The sequence below is a fragment of the Strongylocentrotus purpuratus genome, unplaced genomic scaffold, assembly GCF_000002235.5.
Source record: "Strongylocentrotus purpuratus isolate Spur 01 unplaced genomic scaffold, Spur_5.0 spur5_contig_861, whole genome shotgun sequence".
Lineage (NCBI taxonomy): Eukaryota > Metazoa > Echinodermata > Echinoidea > Camarodonta > Strongylocentrotidae > Strongylocentrotus > Strongylocentrotus purpuratus.
In genome coordinates, this window is record NW_022145570.1 from 112,177 (window position 1) to 136,687 (window position 24,511).

General features: G+C 37.0%; 1 protein-coding gene across 2 annotated transcripts; it reads right to left on the bottom strand.

Moving 5' to 3' along the window:
* Window positions 1-744: 744 nt before the first annotated feature.
* Window positions 745-24,067, bottom strand: LOC574819 (CMP-sialic acid transporter). 2 transcript variants are annotated; one of them, XM_030998673.1, is made up of 6 exons: window positions 24,008-24,046; window positions 21,612-21,653; window positions 5,929-6,269; window positions 4,400-4,619; window positions 3,446-3,622; window positions 745-2,436 (listed from the first exon to the last, which is right to left on the bottom strand). In XM_030998673.1, exons 1-6 carry the CDS (start codon window positions 24,018-24,020, stop codon window positions 2,189-2,191), a joined length of 1,041 nt encoding a protein of 346 aa, XP_030854533.1. In that variant the 5' UTR covers window positions 24,021-24,046; the 3' UTR covers window positions 745-2,188. The 2 variants fall into 2 exon arrangements, with proteins under 2 accessions (XP_030854533.1, XP_030854539.1); XM_030998679.1 differs by lacking the exon at window positions 21,612-21,653 and having other exon boundaries at window positions 24,008-24,067.
* Window positions 24,068-24,511: the final 444 nt, after the last annotated feature.

Consider the following 24,511-nt stretch of genomic DNA (forward strand, 5'->3'; position numbering starts at 1 on the left):
CCATGATAAAGTGCTCAAGCACTCGAGGAATTTCTTCTCACCGGGTACACCAATTTACATCACCTGGGTGGAGAGAAGCAAATGTAGATTGATGTTTTGCCAAAGGACATTAGTCCTGCGGTGGGACTTGAACCATGAACCATGTAATCCACAGTCCGTTGACATAACCCCTGGACCATGACACATCTAATCTACCTCTGACTAGGTTTAACAAATTGGAATATGGTGATCATAGACTTGCAGGTGATGCAGCGCCGACAAAAATCTATAAAAGTTGACAAGAGTTAAGAAATAACTGAATGTCAATTATACACACAGAGCTTACATAGCCATCATGCAATTTGCTGTTCTAGAGAAAATCAAGTCAAGCTTTCTTGCAATGCGTGTATGTGACTATTAAAAGCTGAAGAAATGAAAGCTAATTGCTAAGATTTCTTTCATTAATATACTACCAGTAAAGCATATTTCAATGTAAAGTGCTTCAATATGACTATAACTTGGCAGTATTTCATCAATAATAACAATGATCACATACATTATTTCAGTTTACACTTAAAGTAAAAAAGATTCTGAAATCTGAAATATTCACCCTTTAATCAATTATATACATTTGTATCTTTTTCCTTGACTTGTGATTTGTGTGGCAATACCACTCTCTGTATTAAACACAAGTCATAACTGCAAAATATGCCTTACCCATCCAATGGGTTTTAAGCATATCTGTCCAGTTTTGTCTAATTTTTCCAGTACTGTCCGTATTAATAAGTTATCTTACACTTTCAAAATTAAGTTTTATCATTCCATCTTGCACACTTCAATTTGGAAGTCATTTCAAATACTTTCTGAGACATTAGATTAGAGTTATCTGGCACTTGCTCGCCTGGTGTACCTTATAAATACTAAAAGTAAAATAACAGAAAACAAAACAAAACAAAACAAACATCCCAATGAACCAGAACAAGGACATGAAAATAAAGGAAACCATTAGGTGTTGTTTTGAGCTCTTGCAAATAAAGTTGCAATTATACTCCAAATAATATGATATTTTTTATTTGTATATTGTATATCATGTTCCTATGCGCTTACAAAGAAATTTTGATATTATTAACCTTGGCTTTATATAGTCTTAATAATAATAGGTTCATCTATAAATACCTATGATAAAATCTTTAGAGCGGGCTTCATTAGAATAAATCACTGACTCATTGAGTTAAGAAATAGAGAGTTCATTTCATCCCTTGAAACTTTTGTTGCACATGATCTTTTCAAATTCATCTTTTAATTTCATAAAACTTATGCATATTTCACGGTTGAGCAAAATTGCACATGTAACTACCTTGCAATTACTTAAAAGGTAATACAAAGTTTTGGTAATATTTCAACAGGATTGGATTATGCAATTTAAAATTTGCATTACTATTGTGAAACCTAGTGTTAGAATAAGCAACTTTGAAAAAATTGGGCTCTTAAGGATTATGAAAAATTGAAATACATACAATGGTAGCTTTGACCATTAAAATCTCACAATGTTCAGTTCTGATTTATAATTTCCAAACGGAATAGAAAATCTGTCATTTTAATCAAGAAACGTTTTGTTGTGTCATATCTGAACGAGAATTAAAGGTTTAAGTCTTTAAATAAGTACAAATAGCAAGATGTGACAATATGAGTACTAGTCTACTTGAATAATTTAAAGTACAAACTTCCCGAGAGAAATGGAAACACACTACAAACAAAAATACACTTGATGTACATTTTATAACACTAAAAATACACCGCTTTCCGACCGCACCTCGTAAACACACAGTGTTTGCGAAATGCTATAGTATTCATAACATTACTAAATGTTTTGATATTAGTTTTTAGGTGCAAGATTGCATTGTACAGTCCTAGATAAGCAGTGACACATTCGAGCAGGGAGTTGACACAACAGATTCACCAATTTCTCTCTCTTTCGGTGGTTGCTCTAAAAGCACCAAGAACTGAGGTATCAGAGGTACACTATTTCCACGGTGACCGCTGCACTAATGAGGGGATTACCCCCAACGAATCCATTTGCAAGTGGCTCGATGGGACTGTAATTCCAGGGGCCGCATTGCAGCGGTGCGCGACTTTAAACAGAGCCTGATTTACAAATCATGGGGAGCTTTCCCCCTTCGGTCCATAGACTAGCCCATCGACGGAGCCCCTAGACGTTCTGTGGCCCCCGGGCCTTCTGCGGGCCGCCTGCAGCCGGCTTGGGGAGGCTGTAGAGATAGATGGCGACAGTCACAAGAACCGATCCGCCCATGAACAGATAGCCAAACGACTTTCCGAAGAACAGAAACGATCCTAGAGCTGCCATGACGATAGATACAGCGGTGGAGAAACCCTTGATGATGTTGTCCAGGTACTTGACTACAATGGAGGTGTATAGGCCTCCTATACTCGCCATTCCTGTAAGCACATACAACAAATACACCAGTGTTATACAACGATGATAATGAAATTCACATTAACAATCAATTTCGATTAACATGAAATCATTGATAAGTGCATTAACCATAATTTATTTACTACATACATGTACCTTTCTAACTGAAAAACTGAGAACCTACAAATAATGAATACAGAAGTATTTTCCCTTACTTGCATGTGATTAGGATTCGCATGCCGCATAATGAATGAATCACAACTTATGCAACACCGAGTGATTTCAAGTTCGGTGTTGAAAGCTGGTGTTGGTGTTGTGAGAACACTAACACCAGCCACAACACCGAACTTGAAATCAGGCTGGTGTTGGGGGCTGGTGTTTAATGTCGTGTGATGAACCGAGTATCGCGGTTGGTGTTGACGATTTACATGTAATTTTTCCCATTCACCAACACCAGCCACCAGGGATTGGGAAATTCATGATTTCAAGTTCGGTGTTGGTGTTGCAGTGTACCGCAGGTAACTATGCGGACATCTGGCAAGAATCTCACGATAATGCCAAGATAACATCAAAAGGTACAGTAAAAACAGCTGTAAATCCTTGGAGCTACATAAGTATTTCAAGAGAAATCTATTGAGTTTTTAATATGACTTTACATTTGATATTCGATATGGTGTAATTTATTGGAATTTCTGAATTGATTATGCTTTTATCGCATGACTTTTCGCCTGTAGAGGAGGGGGTCACTCGGCGTTGAGCTATCGATCGGTATCGTCCTTCTAAACTGACCGTCGCTGTTGGAGCTCGGTTCAGCAGCCTTTTCACGCTCTCAACACCAACACCAACACCGTACTTGAACTCACTCACCGAATTTGTGCAATTCCTAAAGTTCTTGCCTTGAAAATTGTAAAATTGCTGCCGTTTTCCTATGGTGAAAGTTTCAGGTACTACGTCTATGTCGATCAAGAACCAGAAGAGCATTATCTCAATCACTTTAACGCCCTTTTGTCCCTAAACAGACGATTTGCTTACCAATAATCACAAAAACGTATACGTCATAGCCATAGAGGAATCCATGCGTCATGACGTTGTTATAATCTTTGGTGAATACTGCTACAAGACCACTCAGGATCCCAAATAGGTACATCTGAACATTCCGTATCCATAACGTTGTTTCCGTTCCTTTCAGAACTTTTTCAAAATATACACCTGTAAAAGAGAGAAAGGAACGTTAAGGTACCTGTAGAATTCTTAAAAGCATAACAGAATATTAGGAATATATCGGTCATATCCAACAACCCTAATCCTTACCCTGATTCTAATAACAACGACCAACAATACCAAAACAATAGTGGAGTCTTGTAAAGCGCTCATGTCTGGCAGACTGCCTCTCTTGGCACTCATGTTTTATTATTCCGGCTTAAACACAGCTTACATTGCAGCACCCTATGCATTTTAAAGAATTAATTCCTGCCAGGTGCCCATTTACATTATCTATTTTCTTATGTATTTTATTGTTTTTTATTTCGTATTATATCTATTGTTTTATTTATAATGTATTCTTTTGTTCTGGAATACATCAAGTTACTCTGAGAAACATATAAAAGCAATTTGATATCAATTCATATCTTCACATTCCTGCTTGTACATGAATATATGCAATTATAGCACTTTTTTGATGACATGCGCATACTAATTGTTATGTAACACCTTACAGGTATATCCGATTTTGACGAAAATGGTATCAAAATATGCGCAAGAATTGAGGGAAAAATGACAATTCAAAATTCCAAGCGGTTGCGGCGCGATCCCCGAAAATGTCATGGGGGGGGGGCCTCCCAGGCCCCCCCCCCCCCAGTACAGCAAGGGTTAATGTGTTCCTTCATCTATCTCTGCCACCCTACCTACCCCCCACACCCAATCAACATCCCCATCAATCCCCCATCCCCTTCCTATCTCTTTCTCTTAATCTACCCTCCTCCTCACCTGCAAATCCTGAGCAGAGACACGAGACTATGATCGATATTAATCCCTTCATGTAATTATAATGTTTCATATCTTCTTTTGTGTTTGCTGATTCCACCTGGACCGCTGCCACACCGGCGAAGAGGAGAAAGATTGCCAGCCACTGCATTGGGTTGATCTTCTTCCCTATCATCACCACCATGAACACCGCCGTCGTGATGATCTTCAACTGATACGTTATCTGTAAAACAACAAAAACAACAAAAACAGTAAAAATTATGGTTTTAGCGACAGAGACAGGTGTGATAGTGAGAACTAAAAAGAATAGTTTTTTGTCCCCTCAACCAAGCCTCCCTTGAGTAAAAAAAAAGAATGGAGAGGATTCGGGGGAAAAAATGGCATCTAACACCATTCCCCCCCCCCCCCCCCTTTAGAGTAAGAAAAACTGGGAATAAAGATGGGAAGAATAGAGAAAATATTAAAGGGAAAAATCAGGTTTTTATCAGGCCCGCAGAGAGATGAAATGCATGCATTGAGCAAGTTAGCTTTGAAAACTAATTGAAACATCAAGATTACACCAGGAAAATCATATTTTATTGCTATTAAAAAACTCCCACTGAACAAACTGTTTTTCTTGTTTAATATCAATTAAATTGAACATCAAAGAGGGTGATTTAGATCTTAAAAACAACAACAAATGAATCTAGTTCAGTGACAAAATTATACGATGGAAAAAATTTATGGATGTATGGTGCAAGGTGGCTTTGGAAAGCAATTTTAAACATCAAAATTGCCCCGAAGAAAGATCGCATTTTATATGGGTAAATTCATCATCATCTAGTGCCGTCCCTTCAGAATCGCTTTCTGTCATGTACCCTTGTTCTAACCTCTCCGTAGTTAAGACCAGTCCATTTCTTGACATCATCAAACCAGGTGGTTTGTTGTCTACCCCTTTCTTGTTTTCTCTACCTCTACCTTTGTAACTTACAAAGCTCTAAAAGAATAATCTCCTTCATGCTTATCAATATGTATATTTAAAGCACTATTATGTAGGGTTCTTAAAGCCAAGGGAAAATGACATCGTTGAGGTTCTTAACCAGACTGATGTCACATCTTCGAGACCAATAAAATCTGCCATTGGGTTAATACTTTAACCACTTAGAATCCCCACTGCACTACCTATAGCTACTTGCGCCTTCTATACAGCCAACAATGCCTAAGTGGTACCTGTTGATCCCCAATGATGCCCTTTTTCTTATGTTAATTGAGAACTGATATGATGAGATAACCACCTGTCAGTGACCATGCAGGGAGGTCTAATCCCTCCTGGCCAAACGAGTGTAGAGGGGCTTTAAATGACTCAGTCAACACATTTGACTAACCTGATACGTTGCAGGATCCAGATTGGAGAGGGCCACAAAGGCCAGGTTCACATCTCTCAGACCAATAAAATTTGTCTTTAGGTTAGTACCTAAACCACTTAGAATCCCCTATAAGAACCAACAATTGTATTTCTTCAAATGACCCAGTCATCACATTTGACTAGTTACCTGATACGTTGCAGCATCCAGGTTGGACAGGGCCACAAAGGCCAGGTTGTTCTGCAGTGCGTAGATGATGCTCGGGATGCACATCTTGAAGGTATCCGAAGGGTTGCAGAGCACGTTGTGGTAGACGTCCCTGATCATCCCCACCACGCTCTTATGCTCCTTGATGAGGAGGATGAGACTGATGGAGAGCTTGGAGCACTCAGACAGGAGGACGGTGGTGGTGCTGAAGTACATGGGTACGTCGTCCCTGGAGCGGGTGTAGCGGATCAGGAGGATGTACCCGGTGGCGTTGAGGGTCAGCACCAACAAGATGTACATCTTGAAGCCAAAACTGGCACCATCTATTGGAATCAAAACATGACAGAACATATCAGATTATATATACATGGACAGTTGGGGGCCCGAAAGCTTACATACACATTATCACAACTTCACTCATTCCTGTCAGGAAGATAGACAAGTTAACCTCTCTGAGACATTAATATAAATGAGTGCAGTTGTGAAAATATATGTGAAATGTTTTTTTTTTCCAGGTGCATGTAAACAAACACATCCCAATTTAAAAAAAACCTGAATCAACATTTCAATATTAAGACAAGATGGTCCAGGGGGGTGTTTCATAAAGCTGTGGGTAAAGTTACACATGACTTTACGAATGACTTGAATATGAAGAGCCAAACAGGATTTTCAAATCCTTTTAATTGCATATTAAGCTAGAGTTGAAATATGCAGATTTACATTAACCTTATCATTATTAACAAAACATTTTAATGCAAAGTGTAATTTTGGCTACAATTTAATTGAGATTATGGGAAATACAGTCACAGTTTGTTAAAATGTCAGGAAAACTTTGGGCATCCCATTTGGCTCTTCATATTCATTCATTCATAAAGTCATGCGTAACTTTATGCACATCTTCATGAAATGCCCCCCCCCCCCCCCCGGGCAGTTGCCCCCGGCAAAAATTGATGCATGGTAATTTCCTACACTGACCGCAAACCATACTCTACCCAAATTGCCACCCCAACCCTAACTCTATACTTTTTAAGAATTAAAGCCTTGAACAATTGTTGCCGGAGCAAAATATAGAATCACCAACAAGATGTACTCAATAGCAATTGAAAGTGATATTGACAGCCAGGCTGATATGATTAACAAAGAGGGGAAAAGGAACTGAAATGAAATCTGCTGTTAGCTACATGTATGTAATATTTCACACAAGGCTATGATGTGCGTTTTGCAAATGGACACAACATTCAGAGGAAAGAGAACTTGCCAAAACTTTTTTTTGTTTTTTGCACTTTGAGAAAGTGGTTATTCTCCCCTGCTTAATTTTTTGTTTCCTTCTCATATATGACCGAGTATTTACAGTGAATGTACAATTTATGACAAATATAACATTTCCAAGTGACTGTGCATAGTGTTTTATAACTGAAGAGATCTGGTAGGCTATCAATAATCTCAAGGCACTTTGCCAAAGTCAGCAGAATAATATTGCTTGAAAATGATGCTTGCTATGCTCTTTAATGGTTATTATCACATTCTGTTTTTATGGACTGTAACTTAATGTCAGTTTATCTTGGATCAAAGTCTCTAAACAAAACATGCCATTAGAGTTCCTCAATCTCAAGTTTCTCAAATTTCAAAAGGCCTGTCTTCATCAACTTGAGTTTGCCAAATAACCCACTATATTCAGAATTGGGATATAATCCTGAAGCTTGAAAATGCGTCTTCCCCAGATCATTACGGTCATCACAAACTAGCTCCAACAGGCACAAATTAGATAGCTAAAATAGCCAGTTATTTGGCAAACTCAAGGTTGTGAAGACAGTTGGAAGGATAGTTGGAAAGACTTATAAAATCAATAACAAAACTTTTACTTTTCAATGAGGAAAATCATAGCTGAGAAGATAGAAATTATTTTTAATGAGAAAATATATAACACAGGAACACTATTTCACTTAAAAATACTAAAATATAGCAGTTGATGACAAATCTTTTAAATTGATAAGAAACCTTCAACCCCCCCCCCCCCCCAACTTATTATGCAATTTGCGTTCTGGCAATTGTAGTACAAAGGATAATAGCAGGTGAATGAAATGCTTCATCACCACACACACCTGGGAAGGAAGCATCCATAACTTTGAATACATATACTTGATAAACGACTTCACATTTATACATAACGTTATCAAGAAAATGGTGATGCCCAATTGCCCATGTCGTTCTGAGAAAGTGTACAGTATTCTTGCTTTATGCCTTTCTCAAACACTTTGATGGGGAATCTTGTAGATTAATGGGCAAGAGTATAATCAATCTCTCAGAAGTTATTTCTTTGGGTGAGGTTTCCCTTAAGGTTATTTTCTGTATTACATTCAAGACTTGGTTTCCACTTTCTAGTGCTTTAATAAAACAAAGGAATGAGGTACATTTTGTATATCAGCTCTTCGCAGCCACCCACACATCCGGTTACCAGCATATTTAAGTGTAAATAAATTGGCAATGAATTTGAAGTATTTTCTGCTCGTATTTCAATTACCAGATCATCGCTGATACTAGCTATCAAATTCAATTTTCTATGCTTTTAATGATTTATGATACTTTGTATTAAGTGCAGTACATTAGATTTACTATATAAATGGACATATCATTGTTTATTATTGACATATATATTTATATTTTCATGTTTGTATCTGATCATAATTGTTTTTAAACTTGTGCAATGTGGCAGCTTGGGCCTTATCTAATAAAGTTGTCCACCACCACCACCACCACCACCACCACCACCATCAACCACCACATCACCACTACTTGGATTGTTTTATCAGCGATTATTGAAACATGCATCTTGTGCTAAACAAATTATCCAATAAAGTCTACTTCTACTTTCATGCAAACATAATGGGGCTAGAAGCATCACTTCAATTCAAGTTTGTTTACAAAAGAAATCTGCAGTTTGTCTCATTGACACGCTGAGTGCATTTAATGATCTAGTCGAAACCAATAATATTCTTCTGAAACCAGAATCTCTCCTGAACATCAAGAGTGGAAGAAATAAGCAAAAAATATAATGCCCTGAAATAATTAAATCACAACAAAATGTCTGTATTTCTCTAATGTGTTTCCTGTTAAATTGGGCATCGTTGACAAATTTATAGATTAGTTTTTTTTTACAACAAGCAACTAAGGAGTGGATCATGGATGAAATAACTCTAAATAAAAATGTTAACATGGTAAGCTTCATATATATGTGCACAAGTACAGTGTACAAGATGTACAGACAGCCTATATTTTTGTCTTTGCAATTAAAATTACGCAGTAAATTGTGTTTTTATTCCATAAGAAATTTTGCTCTGAAGGGTTTCTATGTTGCTATACTATATTCAAAATAATTGCTTCAAACGTGACCTCAGTCTATAAAAGCAACTTGTGAGTACATGTTGACTGGTGGATGATATGGCGTCAGAGCTACCAAGTATCACGCATTAGGCGTGACATCACGCATTTCGAGGGTCTGAAAATGCTCTTACTCACGGCGCGCGCGCTAGATTTTGAAAAAACGCTATACCTTATACGTGTGTTACACCCTCGCACGCGCGTTTGGGCGCCGAATCATGAAAATGTCACGCATTGCCGATCTTTGAACTTGGCGTCTCTGTGGCGTATATATTCAGTACTGAATGAACGGCATTAAACAACTACCACCACCAACAACAACTGGTGGATGAGCCCATAAGGACTCGCATAGCAAAGGACTAAAACGTAACTCAAGTCTAACTAGCGTCCCATGCATAGGGTCTTGTGTCATGTTTTATTATCTTCATACTCTTACACTACAGGCATGCCTAGCTGGGTAAAGTCCGCTTTGGTTGATTGGATACATTCTAGCTGTATTTTTGTCCACTTGATTGAGTTGATTCATACCCTTTAATTACATTTATAACCTTGACCTCTGCGACAATCATGTCTGGTGTTTGTCTGTGTCTGTGCAGTTTATATCCCTTAATTCCTCACATGAGATCAAATCTCCCACAGACATTGGCCATAGCAGGAAGCTCACAGCCGCATGCAAACTAGCTGCAGTAAGGGGGCAGCAGAATAATATGTTTTGTAAAGAGAGGTCATAGATTAGCAGTCATGATTGAATTTCCCACTAATGTTCTACCCCAAAACAGATCTAATTCACATTTATAACTACATTATATTGCAGAGCAGTTAGCACAGCAGTCCACAAATAATGATGACTGACCTTACAACCAAGATATAAATTTGTATCTTTGAAATTAACTTAATTTAAGTTCATTTGTATGAAAGCAGAAAAAATAAATATAATGGACCAATAAAAAGAGAGTTATGATTGTTTGAAATATGAGATTACTATAGTATAGCTAGGCCAATCTCAAATTGGTAATTTTGTAAATGGGGTGCGTTGTAGTCCCAGATAACTCGCCAAATTGTGGTGAATGAAAGTATAATTAATTTCATTTTTTTTAAGCATCAGGTCTTCATGAATGGCTACAAAATGAAGTTGTATATTCCTATTACTACTACAGGTGATTTGGGAGTTTCCTGTGTGACCTCTAATGGCTAAAAAGGCTAATTTTGGACTGGCAGACACATCCACAGATCAGAGAGGCATAGTTATGGGTTTGTGCTGCAGTTGTGCCTCTGGTCTTTATAACTGCTCGTTTGTTTGATTCTTGGATTCAAAGCGCTAGCTTTATGTGGCTTGTCTCTATTTTTCCTACTATTTGCACTAGAGTAACTGACATATCTTTGGGACAAAGACCATAACCCGTTGAGTCACTGACAAGTCTACCCCATCCTTGAACAAATAGGTGTAGTATTAAGAATGGTACACATGTCCTGAATTAAAGATAAAGTTGACTTCTGGGCATGCGATTGCATTGTGAAAGAAATGTTGTGGAATCGATCAGAAAAGGTTGATCGTGTAGCATATAAGTATTGGTGTGTACTGCAAGGTTCTGGAGTCATCAAAATGATAAGAAATTTGGCCCAATCTTGGTATTAAAAGTAACAAGCACTGTACACAGAAAGATGTATATGGGACTACACAAACATGTGGCATAAACATCTAGCCTCATTTTAAGCTGTTACTTGTCATATTCAGAATATGAAGGCATTTGAAGAGCCATGCTTTTCAGGGTACATTTTTTCTCTGAAGTTCTTCCACATTTGCATAATAAAGATAATGCTCACAAATTATTTTTTTCAACTCGCCCCAGAACTCAACCTTCTCTTTAAAAGAGAAGTCCACCTTGATATCAAGTTGGTTTTAATATAAGCAGAAAACTGAGAGGAACTAGTCAGTAAGTTTGAGCAAATTCTGAAGAAAAATAGGAGAGTTATGAACTGTTAAACTTGCAACCAATCAAAGACAAATTGGCAACTCTGTGAGGTATCTTGCAATGCCCTTTCCATTTGTTCTGTACTGAGAAAACCCCACATAAATTAATGTTTTTGCCGAAAAGAAAATTCACAATCATACACGCACCCTAAATATAATTATTGCAAATGTGTTTTCATAAAACCCCTGAATGATTCAATCTATTCCGTCGTCAATAACTAAGAAATGAAAGTTTATGAAATTTGTCAAAGACGGACTTGTGTGCAGTTCAAGGTTATTCTTTATTTCCTTAATACTCCTTATCACCTGGCCCATACAATGTGGGGTGAAGGTTTTTAAGGTTATATTCTAGCTGTACCCAAAATATAATTGAGATGATTCATGGTATACACCCTAAACTTTCCCCAACACAAAGCTAGCCCATGGAAGTCCAAAGATCACAGACATATATAATTTCAGCGCACATGTACATGTATGCAAATAAAGAGTGGCTAGACGCGAATATACAGAAGAGACGAGAGCAGTGAAAAAAATACACGGGGGCTCAGGGCGAAATAGCCCCCGAAATGCCCAAACGAGCCCCCTTAAATTTGAATAGAGTTCAATGCAAAACATATTTTAGAATGTTATTTTCATGCAGGCAAGGTTGAAAAGTAGCCCCCTGAAAAATAAATACTATTTTTTTCCCTGGAAGAGAGCCCATTTTCCACAAAATATTATTTACAGATACTACCCTGCCACATACACTCTTCTCGCTATGCTTGCATGAATAGATCACTATGGTAACAGACTTTGATATGCACTACCGGTAAACGACTTGGGAGAATGTGACTGATATTTACACAGGTCAATGCTGTGGATTTTTTCCCTCTAATATTACATCTCGTTTAACTCTTAAGCTGCCACCCATACAATGCACCCAGTGCCACAGTGCTAATCCCTATTGTGCCAGCCACAAATCTCCTGTGTGCCAAGTTAATTTTAAGGTTGGTTCAAGCGTGTGTTATTTAAATCTTTACAAAAAACAAATCACTAAATTACTCGAGAAAATCCAATCTGACTGTTGTATACAAAGACGCGTAATCCAAAGCCGATAATCTGATGCATGCGATGGTAGTTCAATAGCGCTGCAAAAGCACTCAGCACGGTGCAATGGGCATGAACAATGACTGTTATTACATATGCGCCCTTGCGTGCACAAAGCAGAGAAGCGGTGGCTCGCTAGCATGAACGTGGCATTGAATCGATAGCGCGCTCGCGTGCACAGAGCACTATAACAATAGCGCGCTAGCAGTCTCATGGCAGAATATGAGTTAAGACTTTTTAAGGACATAAATCGCCTGCCAATGCCATAGTTCAGGCCCATCTTAAGTTCTTTGTGAAACACCCCCCCCCCCCCCCCCTCCCCAGATTTGTAATATTTTCATCCTGTGGAATATTACTGAACCTTTACCACCTGCATAAAGTACTTCATTAAAAAATATTACTTATCAGTACCCAGAATTTTCAAATTCACTAAAGTTAATTGCAGCAAAATGTCCATTGATAATCTGATAATTTGTACAGGGGCATGGTTCACAGTATTTCAATTTGAGTAATGGTTTGAGATGACTATTATACATACAGTAAAGGCATGCAACGTAGAGAAATAATAATTGTGGCTTTAATGTGAGTCACAGAGTTTGAAAATGGAAAGGATTTGTATGTATTCCATACAACTACATTAATCACCATAGCAACAAACAATTACTGGTATGCCAAAAACCTCTGAATCTTGGCTCTGATATTAACTATTTCCTCATACTGGTAAAAGCTTATCAAAATCATATGCTTTGAATTATTACAATCACTACAACTACAATACACAATATTAGCAGTGGGACATGATACTGATGCATTATATTTATAAAAAATATTTCAAAAAGAGAATGATTAAAAAAAAGAGCCTGATTAATGACTAAATGTACATCTTGTACTGGTGATTGAAACAAAAAATTGAATGGTACTTTTACCTTTCATAATCAAATCTTACTTGTCATTGAAGTAATTATACATGTTCTGCCCCCCCCCCCCCCCACGCACATGCGCCTTCCATTTCAAACATACGCGTATGCGGGCGTCAAAAAGAAATAAGAATTTAAAGTGCTTAAAACCCCAAACCAAGTAATTTTCTATACGTTTCAGACAATTTCAAGCGTTTCAAGCACTGGGTCGGTGCGCGCGTATTTGCGCGCATAACGTACGTGGAACGGAGAAATTCCTTTTTTCGCATTTTTTTGGATTCCTGATACTTTCCTCAACAATACCTGTAAATTTCAGTCAATTTTGACACATAATGATGTAATAAGCGGGCGTCAAAGATAACAACACGCGCGCGCACACATTTGCAATTTTAAAACAAAAACATGCCTATGTTTAATTGGTCATAACTTCTATAAGTGCCCGGATAATCCAATTTCTTTTAATAAGTGGATTAAGTATGAGTTGTATATATTATTCCATACATCTTTTTGGCTTATCGGATTTTCCGATATCATCATATTGCTCGTTCAAGTCGAAACTTTTAATTTTAATAGATTTTAATTGATTAAGTAATTATTGACAATGCACGTTGGACCATATATCATTCATCTTTATTCGAATTTTTCAAAACAAATTATTGTGTTGTTGCTGAGGTTATTTTTTAAATTACTTGTGACATTTATTTTCCATTTTGATGACGGGATCATGACGAAATTTGTGGTCAAAGACGACGAGTCCAAATCAAAGTTTTTACATGCACTTGTGATGACGATCGAACTCAAATGATCGCAGTAAAATTTTAAACGTCCCACAGAAGTCAGCCGTCACTATAAACGCGTCTTAGATTGGTCTTCAATTGTGCTCGTCATTAATTGTCTTACCGCTGGAGACTTGGAGATGTCTTTTCTTTAACTGCTTTTGATTTTTTTTTTATGCTTCAAATTTGTCAGATCAAAATTGGATAAAATGACCTTTCGCAGGTCTGATCTTAAATTACACGAGGGTTTGTACCTTTCTACAAAATACACGATAAACAATTAGCCGAAAATAACCTCGTGTCAAGTTTAGCTGAATGAATGCGGGTATTATTCGATGGTCAAAAGTTTGTATAACGACTTTGAATTAAACGGAGACAAAAATCTTTTCTCAAAGTTTGTTTGTTGATTCAGGGAAGCAGGGTGCGATCCAGCCGGGGACGATTCTCAACAACATGAAGCAAATAGTAAGCATCTAAAAACTTCAGATGCCTGTTTGATTATGATTTAAATTTGAGTGTATGCCTCAATCATATATAGAGAATATAACCACTAATTTCGCTGAAACGATTCTCCTCCTCCCCGTTCTTCTTCATCTTCTACTTCCTAGTAGTAGTAGTTGGAGTAGTAATAGCAGCAGTATCATAATAACCATTGTTATATTTATAATTATAGTAAATATCGTAATTATAATCATTATTATAAAGCTTATTTTTTATTATCATTCTTATAGTTATTTGTATGCTTTTTCTTCTGATCATAATTATCGTATACACAATACGTCATGTGCCAAGAATTTATTGCTATGATACATCCAAGATGTCTACCAAAACTGTCAAAAATCAAGCCAAAAGAAGGAACATTAGAATTTCTATTTTAAATTGAAATAAATTATATAGGAGAAATAAATAGAGAATACAATCATGATTTTGGAACTAGGGGATTAACATGGACATAATGCACTTGTTTACATGACCACATTATCTCTTATTCATTCTACCTCCAATTTTTCAGACTGTTTTCAAAACAATATCATGTTTGTCGATCATAGTTCTATGTAGCTTGTTGCCTCATGGTAATTTAAGCAATCTAAGCAACAATTTCTGAATTTTAGCGACAATCGTTCGCCTTTGCTGCTCTTTAATACTATTATGACGTGCAGTAACAAATTGAAATTTCAGAACTCATGATAAATTTGTTTAAAGATAAACTCCAGTACTGGTAAAAAAAAAAAAAAAATTCTCACAGAATCAAACGACTTACACTGAATGTTCAAGATTACAAATAAATGACATGTGCCAAACAATTTTGGAAGAAAATGTATACTGGCTGAGTAATGAGCATAGAAAGACAAGGAAATCAAGGTAGTACTAGCCCCAACACCATGTGTGTTGTCCCATATATAGCTTTCTATGTGAGTGCTTGTTACTTTACCAAGACTCGGTCAAATTTATTATGATTTTGATGACTCCTGAACCTTGCAGTGCACACCAATACTTACATGCTACATGATCAACTGTTTCTGATCCTTTCCACACCTTTTCTTTCACAATGCAATCGCATTACCAGTACTAAAGTTTATCTTTAACAGTTGATTCCACTTGGTTGATTCTATTGTTCAGGTTATTAAGCAGAACGAGATAGAAATTGATATTCTCATGGCTAACGACTTTGCGTTAGTAGTTATTCATCATCTCTACAATGCTATTTGAACAATATTTGGTGACAAAAGACGGCATTTCTATGTAGCGTCAAAAGCCATCATATAACGAAAACATGGCACATAAAAAGATTCTCAGTACTGGGTCTGATTTAAAGGAAACTTAATTTGAACCGGCCATATTCTGTCTCTCTCTCTCTGTCGCTCTCGTTTGTCATAGCCTTCATTTTCCCTCGTTTCCTTCATTCTTACCACGGAATATGTATTGTGTATGCACGTGTATGCCACAATCATTGAGAATATACTCACTAATATGCCTTAAGTTGTAGTCTCGCGCACCCTTATCCATTCTTAAAGATATGGGATCATTAAACGGATATTTTCACCAAATTTGAATACGGGCCCCCAACAAAATGAAAACTGAGCACTTGAGCTATAAACACAGAAATAATACATAACTACAATATGTAACTCGGGCTGGCAGGACCACTGAATTGATTTATAAAAGAAATCAACAGATGTATTGTATGTATGTCAACGTGAAGACATTCTCAATTACAAAGTGCAACACGATATGGCACTACAAAACCTATTAACACAGGTGCAAAAGTCCTTACGTTTTGAAACAGGTGTTCAAACTGGACTGTATGTACTTTGCATGTAAATGTATACTGTGAAAAAAGTGGCCATAAGGTTCTTTAAGTTCAAGTACATAAATCTACATGAAGAATGATGAAATTGTTATCGCATGAATGAAAGTGTAATAAATCCATATAAAATTTGACATTGTGACAAGATCCTTGCATCAATAGTGGCAGAAATTATTATTCTATCCCTCTCCCAAGAAATCGAGCTTTCCTTTTCCTTTTCGTCCTTTTTCGTGCCATAGGTTATTTACTGCATGGAAAATCAAGTTTGATCAGGTTGAGGGCTAGCTCATTAATTCTCATTAGTCAATATTTTTACCATCTAGAGGTCTTTTAAAGTGACTCGGTAACATTGTCTCAGATTCCGAAACAAAATCCTGAATTTAGCTCATGCTGCAATGATAATCATAAACTTTTAGGTCTGCCAGGAACCCTATGCCTGTCTGATTATCAAGATATTTATGATTGGAAATCGAAATCAAATTTTCTGTTTTCCTAACAGCTTTTATAACGCTACAATCTATTGGGGAAAATGAGTATGATAAAATCGGTCACTCACAGATTTCCACTTTTGTGAGGCACTTCATGATCATTTTGAATCACAATTTGTTTAGGGCTTCAATATTACATCATATCACAGACATGGATAACACGTAGGGCCATGTATCTCAGATTTAACATTGTTAAACAATGCCTTTGAGAGGGACCTGGGTTTCAATTTGACTATCAACAGCAATTCATATCAACTACTGTAGGTACATGATGTACACTCTATGAATGTTGTCATATCAGGGAATGTGTCTTGGCTGTCATCCAACTCTGATAGTGATACTGAGATATCTCAAACATGGGTCACATGGAAGGAAAATATTTTGCAAACTTTCAAAAGACATGTATTGTTGCTATGGAAACAGACAGTAAAATGAAAAGGGTCGTTTCTCAAACATATGGAATTCTGAGAAAATGTGGCTTAGGAAGATATTGTATTTCAGAGCAATCAGACTTGGAAATGGTTTAGGCAAAAGGGAACATGACATTGAAGGACCTGAACACATTTTGCAATTCATCACACATACTACAGAAAGTGTCATAAAATACACATTTTAAAAAAGATTGTTGTGCAAATGCATCTTGGGAAGGCTTGAGGTCAAGTCTGCTGACCTGTATTCTTATTTGCAGGATCCAGTGGATGAATTAAAGGTAATCTCAACCACTCACAGATTTGGGGCATCAACTACATGTACACTTGACAGGAAATAAAAAGAGATGTTTGTAGTACTTCTGACAAATATTTACCTTACAATATTTCATTGCATAGTCTGTGCGAGTAAAACGTGCACTGCTATGAATATAGTCTCCGACTTGTTCCAAACGTGTTAGCATCACAAGGGTGAGTGAGGGATGTAGATTATATTTGCTGAATGCCAACATGCTTAAACGGTGGGCGAAATATCTGAGCATTTCTTGAAAAATTATGTACCTGGCAGCGTGCATTAGGGAGCTGCTGAAATACATGTAGGTTGTGCTATATTGCATTTGTACAACCTACAGTACACTGTAGAACATTTATAGGTAATATAGGTTACGACTATAGCTTACGACTATTCCCAGATAATAGATTATTGTTTTATGAAAATGTACTAAAAGCTTCTCATCTTAAAAGATGTTATGACATTGGCTTCTGCAAATGTCTTCTGCAAATGGCTTTTGCAAATATATACATCATCCATGCAAATATGTACATCATCCACATGTGTACATGTACTGCGTGCGCAACGTGCAGCTTAGGGCATACCCGGTACATATCAAACAGCAGCATTTAGTTCTACTACAATATACATGTAGATGTCTCTTCCCCCCCCCCCCCCCCCCCCAAAAAAAAAAAAGAGGTGCAGAATAAACATTGCACATGTACATCACTTTGTATGATAATGACCTCATGGTGACCCGGAAGTGAAGGGAAAAGGAAGTACAGAACAGTAGTCTGTATATGTATTTGTAAAGGCCTACTTGTACCTATAAGAACTGATACCAGGGGCCTGTTTCATAAAACTTGTTATCTATAACAAGTTACAACTGCTGAATTTCTATGACAAATTTGATCTCAGCCAATCAGATGACATGATTTCAGTAGCTAATAACAGTAGCTTGTAACTTGTTATTGATATCAAGTTTTATGAAACAGGGGCCAGGGCTCTCTCTTGATAAAGTGTTGATATTAATCGCAACTTATTAGTGATTGATATCAAGTAGTCAAGCATTGCAACAACAACAAAAACAATGATAAAAAACAAGCAACAAATTAAACTAAACACAGCAAGAACTAAAAAATCTCGTAAAACAAACACAAAATGGAGAAGAAAAAAAAACAGGATGTGTTTGAGTAACAAATTTGCACACCAAACTTGCACGATGTTGTTCCCACCATAGTTTACTAAGATTTTTCTACCCCTTTCCAGTGTTTTTAATGTCAAAATAGTGTAGTGTGTGAAACTGTATTTACTGTACATGTAAGTGTTGATTTGTTTTTAAAAAACCAAAATGAACATATGGTACCTGTATATATGCACGTTTACCAAATTAAAGGTATACAACATAACATGAACATACATGATGAACAGATTATTGCATGGGCAAATATGGAACATGCTTCTTTGAAACTGTATTTGCTTCCTTGTCAAATGTGAATAGCAGTTTACCAAGAAATTGGACATTAACATAACTATGAAGGAGAATAAACATGAAGAACAGTTTACTTTAAATACTACAAGTGAGACATTAACAGGATTCTACAGAAGACACATGATGTAAAAGGCTAAACATTTACTAAGTCAACAGTCTAAGTTGACCAACCCATTGTAATAGTAGATGGAGGGGAAGTACCTATAAAATTGGATGGATTGTACATTATACAGAATAAACCTGTGTAGTTCCTCTGTCCCCACATGGTTTCACTACCTTATTTATGAATTGTTAATTACAATAATTGATATCAATGCCAACATTTAGCTAGCCTTTTAAATATTTTGCAACGTTTGCACTAAAATTAACCGGACTACAGTAGGATCAATAGATTTGAAGATACAACAGCTGTATTTAGTTTAGAATGCTAAAGTTAATGACTGACTGCTTACAATCAATCATCAAGTCTGTTGAGAGCCAGAAGGGTGTTACAATCTTTTTCTTTCCTATTTTTTCTTCAAAGTATTAGATGTAAGTTGTAACATCCTTTTGGCACTCAGCTGACGTTGTGTATTTCAAAAGGGTTTTATTAACAAAGTTGCTCAAATTGAAATGTGATCCAATTTCTTGATGCAACATGTGGCTACATACAGTAGTCAAAAGGAAGTGACTACGTGTACATGTCCTATGGCAAAGCATAATTGTTGAGAAAGGTGTGGCAAACATACAAATGAGTACACACTACTTCTTGAAATGTGTTAATATTAAATGGTTGAGCTTTAATAAAAATGGGTAATAATTTTGCATCATTCAATGCACAATAGGATACAATCATTGTGATTCCTAGGTTTCCTTTATTGTTCAGTATGTACATTTCACGTCTCATTGCACAACTGTGCCAAGTTTGGTGCCTCTAGAGAAAAAGTGCTCAATTCAGCCAAATTTTGGAGCTATGCCGCTGTACTACAGAAATTTTACATGAAAATGAAATTATTATATCTCACTTAAAAAAAACATCATTTGCTTTGTAGGTCTACATTGCCCACGTACTGTATGTTTGTCAAACTGATAGAAGCAATTGCTTTCGTCCTTTGCACATTTGTGAGCATTGACATTCAAAATTTATATTCTATTCTTAGTGTTTGAAGCTGATTTTCTATATATGATCATATCAGAGCATCACACAGATTTAAGCATGTGAAAATTGTGCTTTTCAGGAAGAGCATGACGATATTTCATCTCATACAATGACATTCTATATGATGCATGACAGGGAAAAAAATACATGGGGCTCGGGGCAAATTAGCCCCCCAAATGCCCCCCCCCCCCCGAAAGTCATAGAAGAACCCCAATTTTTTTTTTGCATAGAGTTCAATGCAAAACAAATTAAAAAGTGTAATCTTAATGCAAGTAAGCTTGAAAAGTAGCCCCCCCCCCCCCAATTTTTTAAATATTTTTTCCCCTGATGCATGAGTACTTCACAAAGTCTATTCTGTTCAGGCTTTCCCTTCTAATCTGTCGCTAAATTATGAACTGCAAAGGCAACATAGGAAAATTGTGCAAAACTGTGTTCCTCTTGAACTTTTTGTATTCCTGTTACCATTCCTCCCCCATACATAGACAAACGCACAGAAATCGACTAACGTCCATTATTTGCAGTGATGATATTGATGTTTGATATATTTGAAATGCACATTTAGTACGACATACATTCTCCATTCTCTCTCTCTCTCTCTCTCTCTCTATTAAAATAATGATATAATTTTTTAAGCAAATAATTATAAAGTTTCATGAAAGATCAGATATTAAAGGAAATACTGTTTCAATTTACATGTACGCTACTGAAAAATCTCTATACACATTTGAATTCAACATCAAACTCTATGCTCTTATGCAGCCATGGAAAACTCCAACCACCCAAAAAGAATTATGCATGCATGATTTCAAATAGGTGGATTCTTTTCTAACCCCCCAAAAATTACAAGAAATTTTGCCTAGGCTACCCTCAAATCTACAAATGATCAATACCATTAAAAGTTATCCAACCTGAACAAGAAGTGAACAAGAAGTTCTAAAATGATGATGATTAAAGGTAAAGACCAGTTTTGGTAACGCCCCAATTTCAAAAAATGAAATGGAAGCTCTCATTACCAATCATGTGAAAGAATATGTTTTGACTAATACATGATGATAAAAAATTGCCGGGAAACCGCCTACTAATTCATATATTTGGTAAATTTGTTTCTCTCATGGTCTGTGAGAGATATAGGGTAGTCCCATATACATCTTTCTGTGTATAGTGCTTGTAACTTTATGAAGAATGGGCCAAATTTCTTATTATTTTGATGATTCCAGAACCTTGCAGATGCTAGATGATCAACCTTTTCTGATCGATTCCACAACGTTTCTTTCACAATGCAATCGCATGACCATAACTGGTCTTTACCTTTAAACAACAAAGAGCAAAAGAAAGTAATGAATTTGAACAAATATAGCCCAGCTACATGTATATGAGGAAAAAGAACTCTTTGAAGTAAGAATGTTCTTACCACTTTTGTTACCACTCCCCTCTTGGGTAGTTTTCCCGGAGTCTATAAAAGAGCGAGATCAGTACCAAATATGACTCAACGGCAAATTGGCAACACATACATGTAAATACGGGGGGGTATGATGTTACACTGTATCTATGGGGACTACAGTAGTATCCGGACATGGAGATCATACAGCACACCACGCATAGCATTTAGGTTTACATCTCATATTTTATCAATAACATGTCTGTCACATTTTATCAACCTGGGGGTGTTTCACAAAGACTAAGATCGACTTTAAGTTGGACTTAACTATGGCAGGCTGATCATGCCACTGTTTGCTCTCACCATTTACTGGCATTGGTCTCTCAAGGGACGTACAAATCATGGTCACAAATCTAGAGAATTAACATTTTTGGAGAGTTCATCATTGAAGGAAAGAATATTATCTAAAGATCATAATGGTGAGAGCAACCAGTGGCATGAATGGCCTGACATACACCTGTACATGTAGTTAAGTCCAACTTAAAGTAGATCTTGGTCTTTGTGAAACACTCCCTGGTCACTACTGAATTCTCTAAACTCCCATGGGCTGAACACAGCGACTACCCAGTTACCACCGGCGATAGGGCAATGAGTGAATATGGGTTTGGAATCCTTCCTAGAGTGCTCATGTAGGCCTACAATGCAGGTTGGAAGAAATTATTAGGCACAGACACTCCTCAAGACTACAGCTCACAAACGAGTCCATATCATGCCATATCAACAAAATATGGGGTGTGAAATTTGCATTCTAATATTAGCCAACTTTTGTGATTTAACCCTTTTTAATTTCTATACTATGAGCACCAAAAAAATTCCCAGCATGATGAGGGTTCAATCTGGAGTTACATGTATTTTGCAAACTGCTAAATATAAAAGCATTAGAAAACTAACATGGTTAATCAGCAGGGCAGGGGTAGAGAGAGATAAATCACCAAAGAGAGCTTTGGTTAGACAGAAATACAGACAGAAAAACAGACATAAACTTCCTGCCCAGTTGATCTTTGGAATGTAATTGCTGAAATCAGAAAATAAAATGTATACATTTAAAAATTGTGCAGCATCATCTTAGAGTGGAGAGACCAGAGATGCTGCCAAAGCTGACACCAGTGATCTCTCTTTGCTATAGTGTTCCACATTCACATGGATTTTTGAGGCTGTTGGCAGCAATATCATTTCCATTATATATCACTTTGCTTCCACTCCTTGTCCATATTTTTAAAGAGATTTATATTTTGTTTCGCACTTATTCTTTACAATTAACAATCTCTCTAACATGTACATGTTTATCCACACTAATCAATGTTCTGGAGCAACTTCCCCCAAAAATAATCAATAGATTTACACTTCAAGTGAGCACAGGTTTTTGCATGAGCAATAGTGCATGACCAAAGTATGAAAGAAGCTTAAATTCAACTGGATCAAGGTCATCCTGATCCTTACAGCCATCCAATCAACTGATAACGATCCAATCAACTGAATTCCAAAAGATATCTGAGTAGGCCGAATAAAATAAAAAAATGTTTTGATAACGATCCAATCAACTGAATTCTAAAAGATATCTGATTAGGCTGAATTTAAAAAAAAAATCTTTGACAGAAAACAGCTGATAAAGTTTCATAAAACGTGAAAATATTTACACAGTACGTACCGACGCAACCAGGGTTTTGTAGCCTCTCTTACCATTCAAATTTAGCTACCATTGTCAACTTACATGTACAGTTGGAGTGTGATGAATACAACCGCTAAAACGACCGTTTATAAAAACTACCTACCGCTACATGATAAAACATCATGATTATGGTCGCATTAACACAATTGCACAAGCCTGACAAGGGACCACTCCCAGCCATGTTTTAAGATTCAATCTACCCCCTCCCCCCTCATTATATACACGGATGTGTAAAACCCATTGAGATACATGTACTGCAAGTGCAACATTCCACGAAATCAACTGAATCATGATTGAATGCATTCACTCAGAAGACTCAGAGCTCGATCGGCTGCAGAGTACGACTAAAAAAATGTGGTGGCTTCCTTCAATGAGAATGCCATATTATTGCCCATAACATCTCTTCTTAAATTTCAATTCAAATCTTTTAGGCCTAAGAGTCAAACATACATTAGATAACAATCTGTACGGTTGCTAGCACACACACCCCGGCCCCGCAGCTCTTCAGCCAGTCCCCGACCCGAGCCGGGCGGAGTTCAGCACAGTTAGAGACAAGTTCGCTGGTCAAATTCATCGTATGGTGAACATATTATTACATTAATACCACATTCAAAACAAGGATCAATAATCACATCACTCTTCCCATAATCAAAATACATAATATAATGCGGAAACACATGTTATTGAGGATTTTACAAACCTGAGCCAGCCATGATGAAGAAGTAGACCTATGTTCGTCTCTAGAATCTGTACAAATCAACTGTTGCGGTTAAAACCGAGAGAGGGCGCCGGCGGGCGTGATAAGTTTGGTTTGCGAATTGCGAATTGCGAAAACGTCAACTATGTCACGTCACGGGTTTCTGAGAAGTGAATTTGTCATGTCCTAAATAAACTTAAATCTACACTGTACTCAGGCGCGTACGCAGGGGGAGGGGGGGGGGGGGGGGGGTTGAACCCCCCCGTTAACTTTTTTATGTGTGTGTTTTGGAGGAAACCCCCTCCCTTTTTATTTATTAATAAGAAAAAGAAGGAAAAAAATTGTGATAATGGTTGACCCAAAAAAGCTGACCTTACCCCCCCCCCCCCCATTTATTCAGCGGCTGGCTAAGTTATTGCGAAATTTTTGGGACCAAAAAAAACAAAAAAATGTCCTCTTACCCCCCCCCCCCCCCCCCCCCCGTTCATTCATGTTCTGTATCCAATT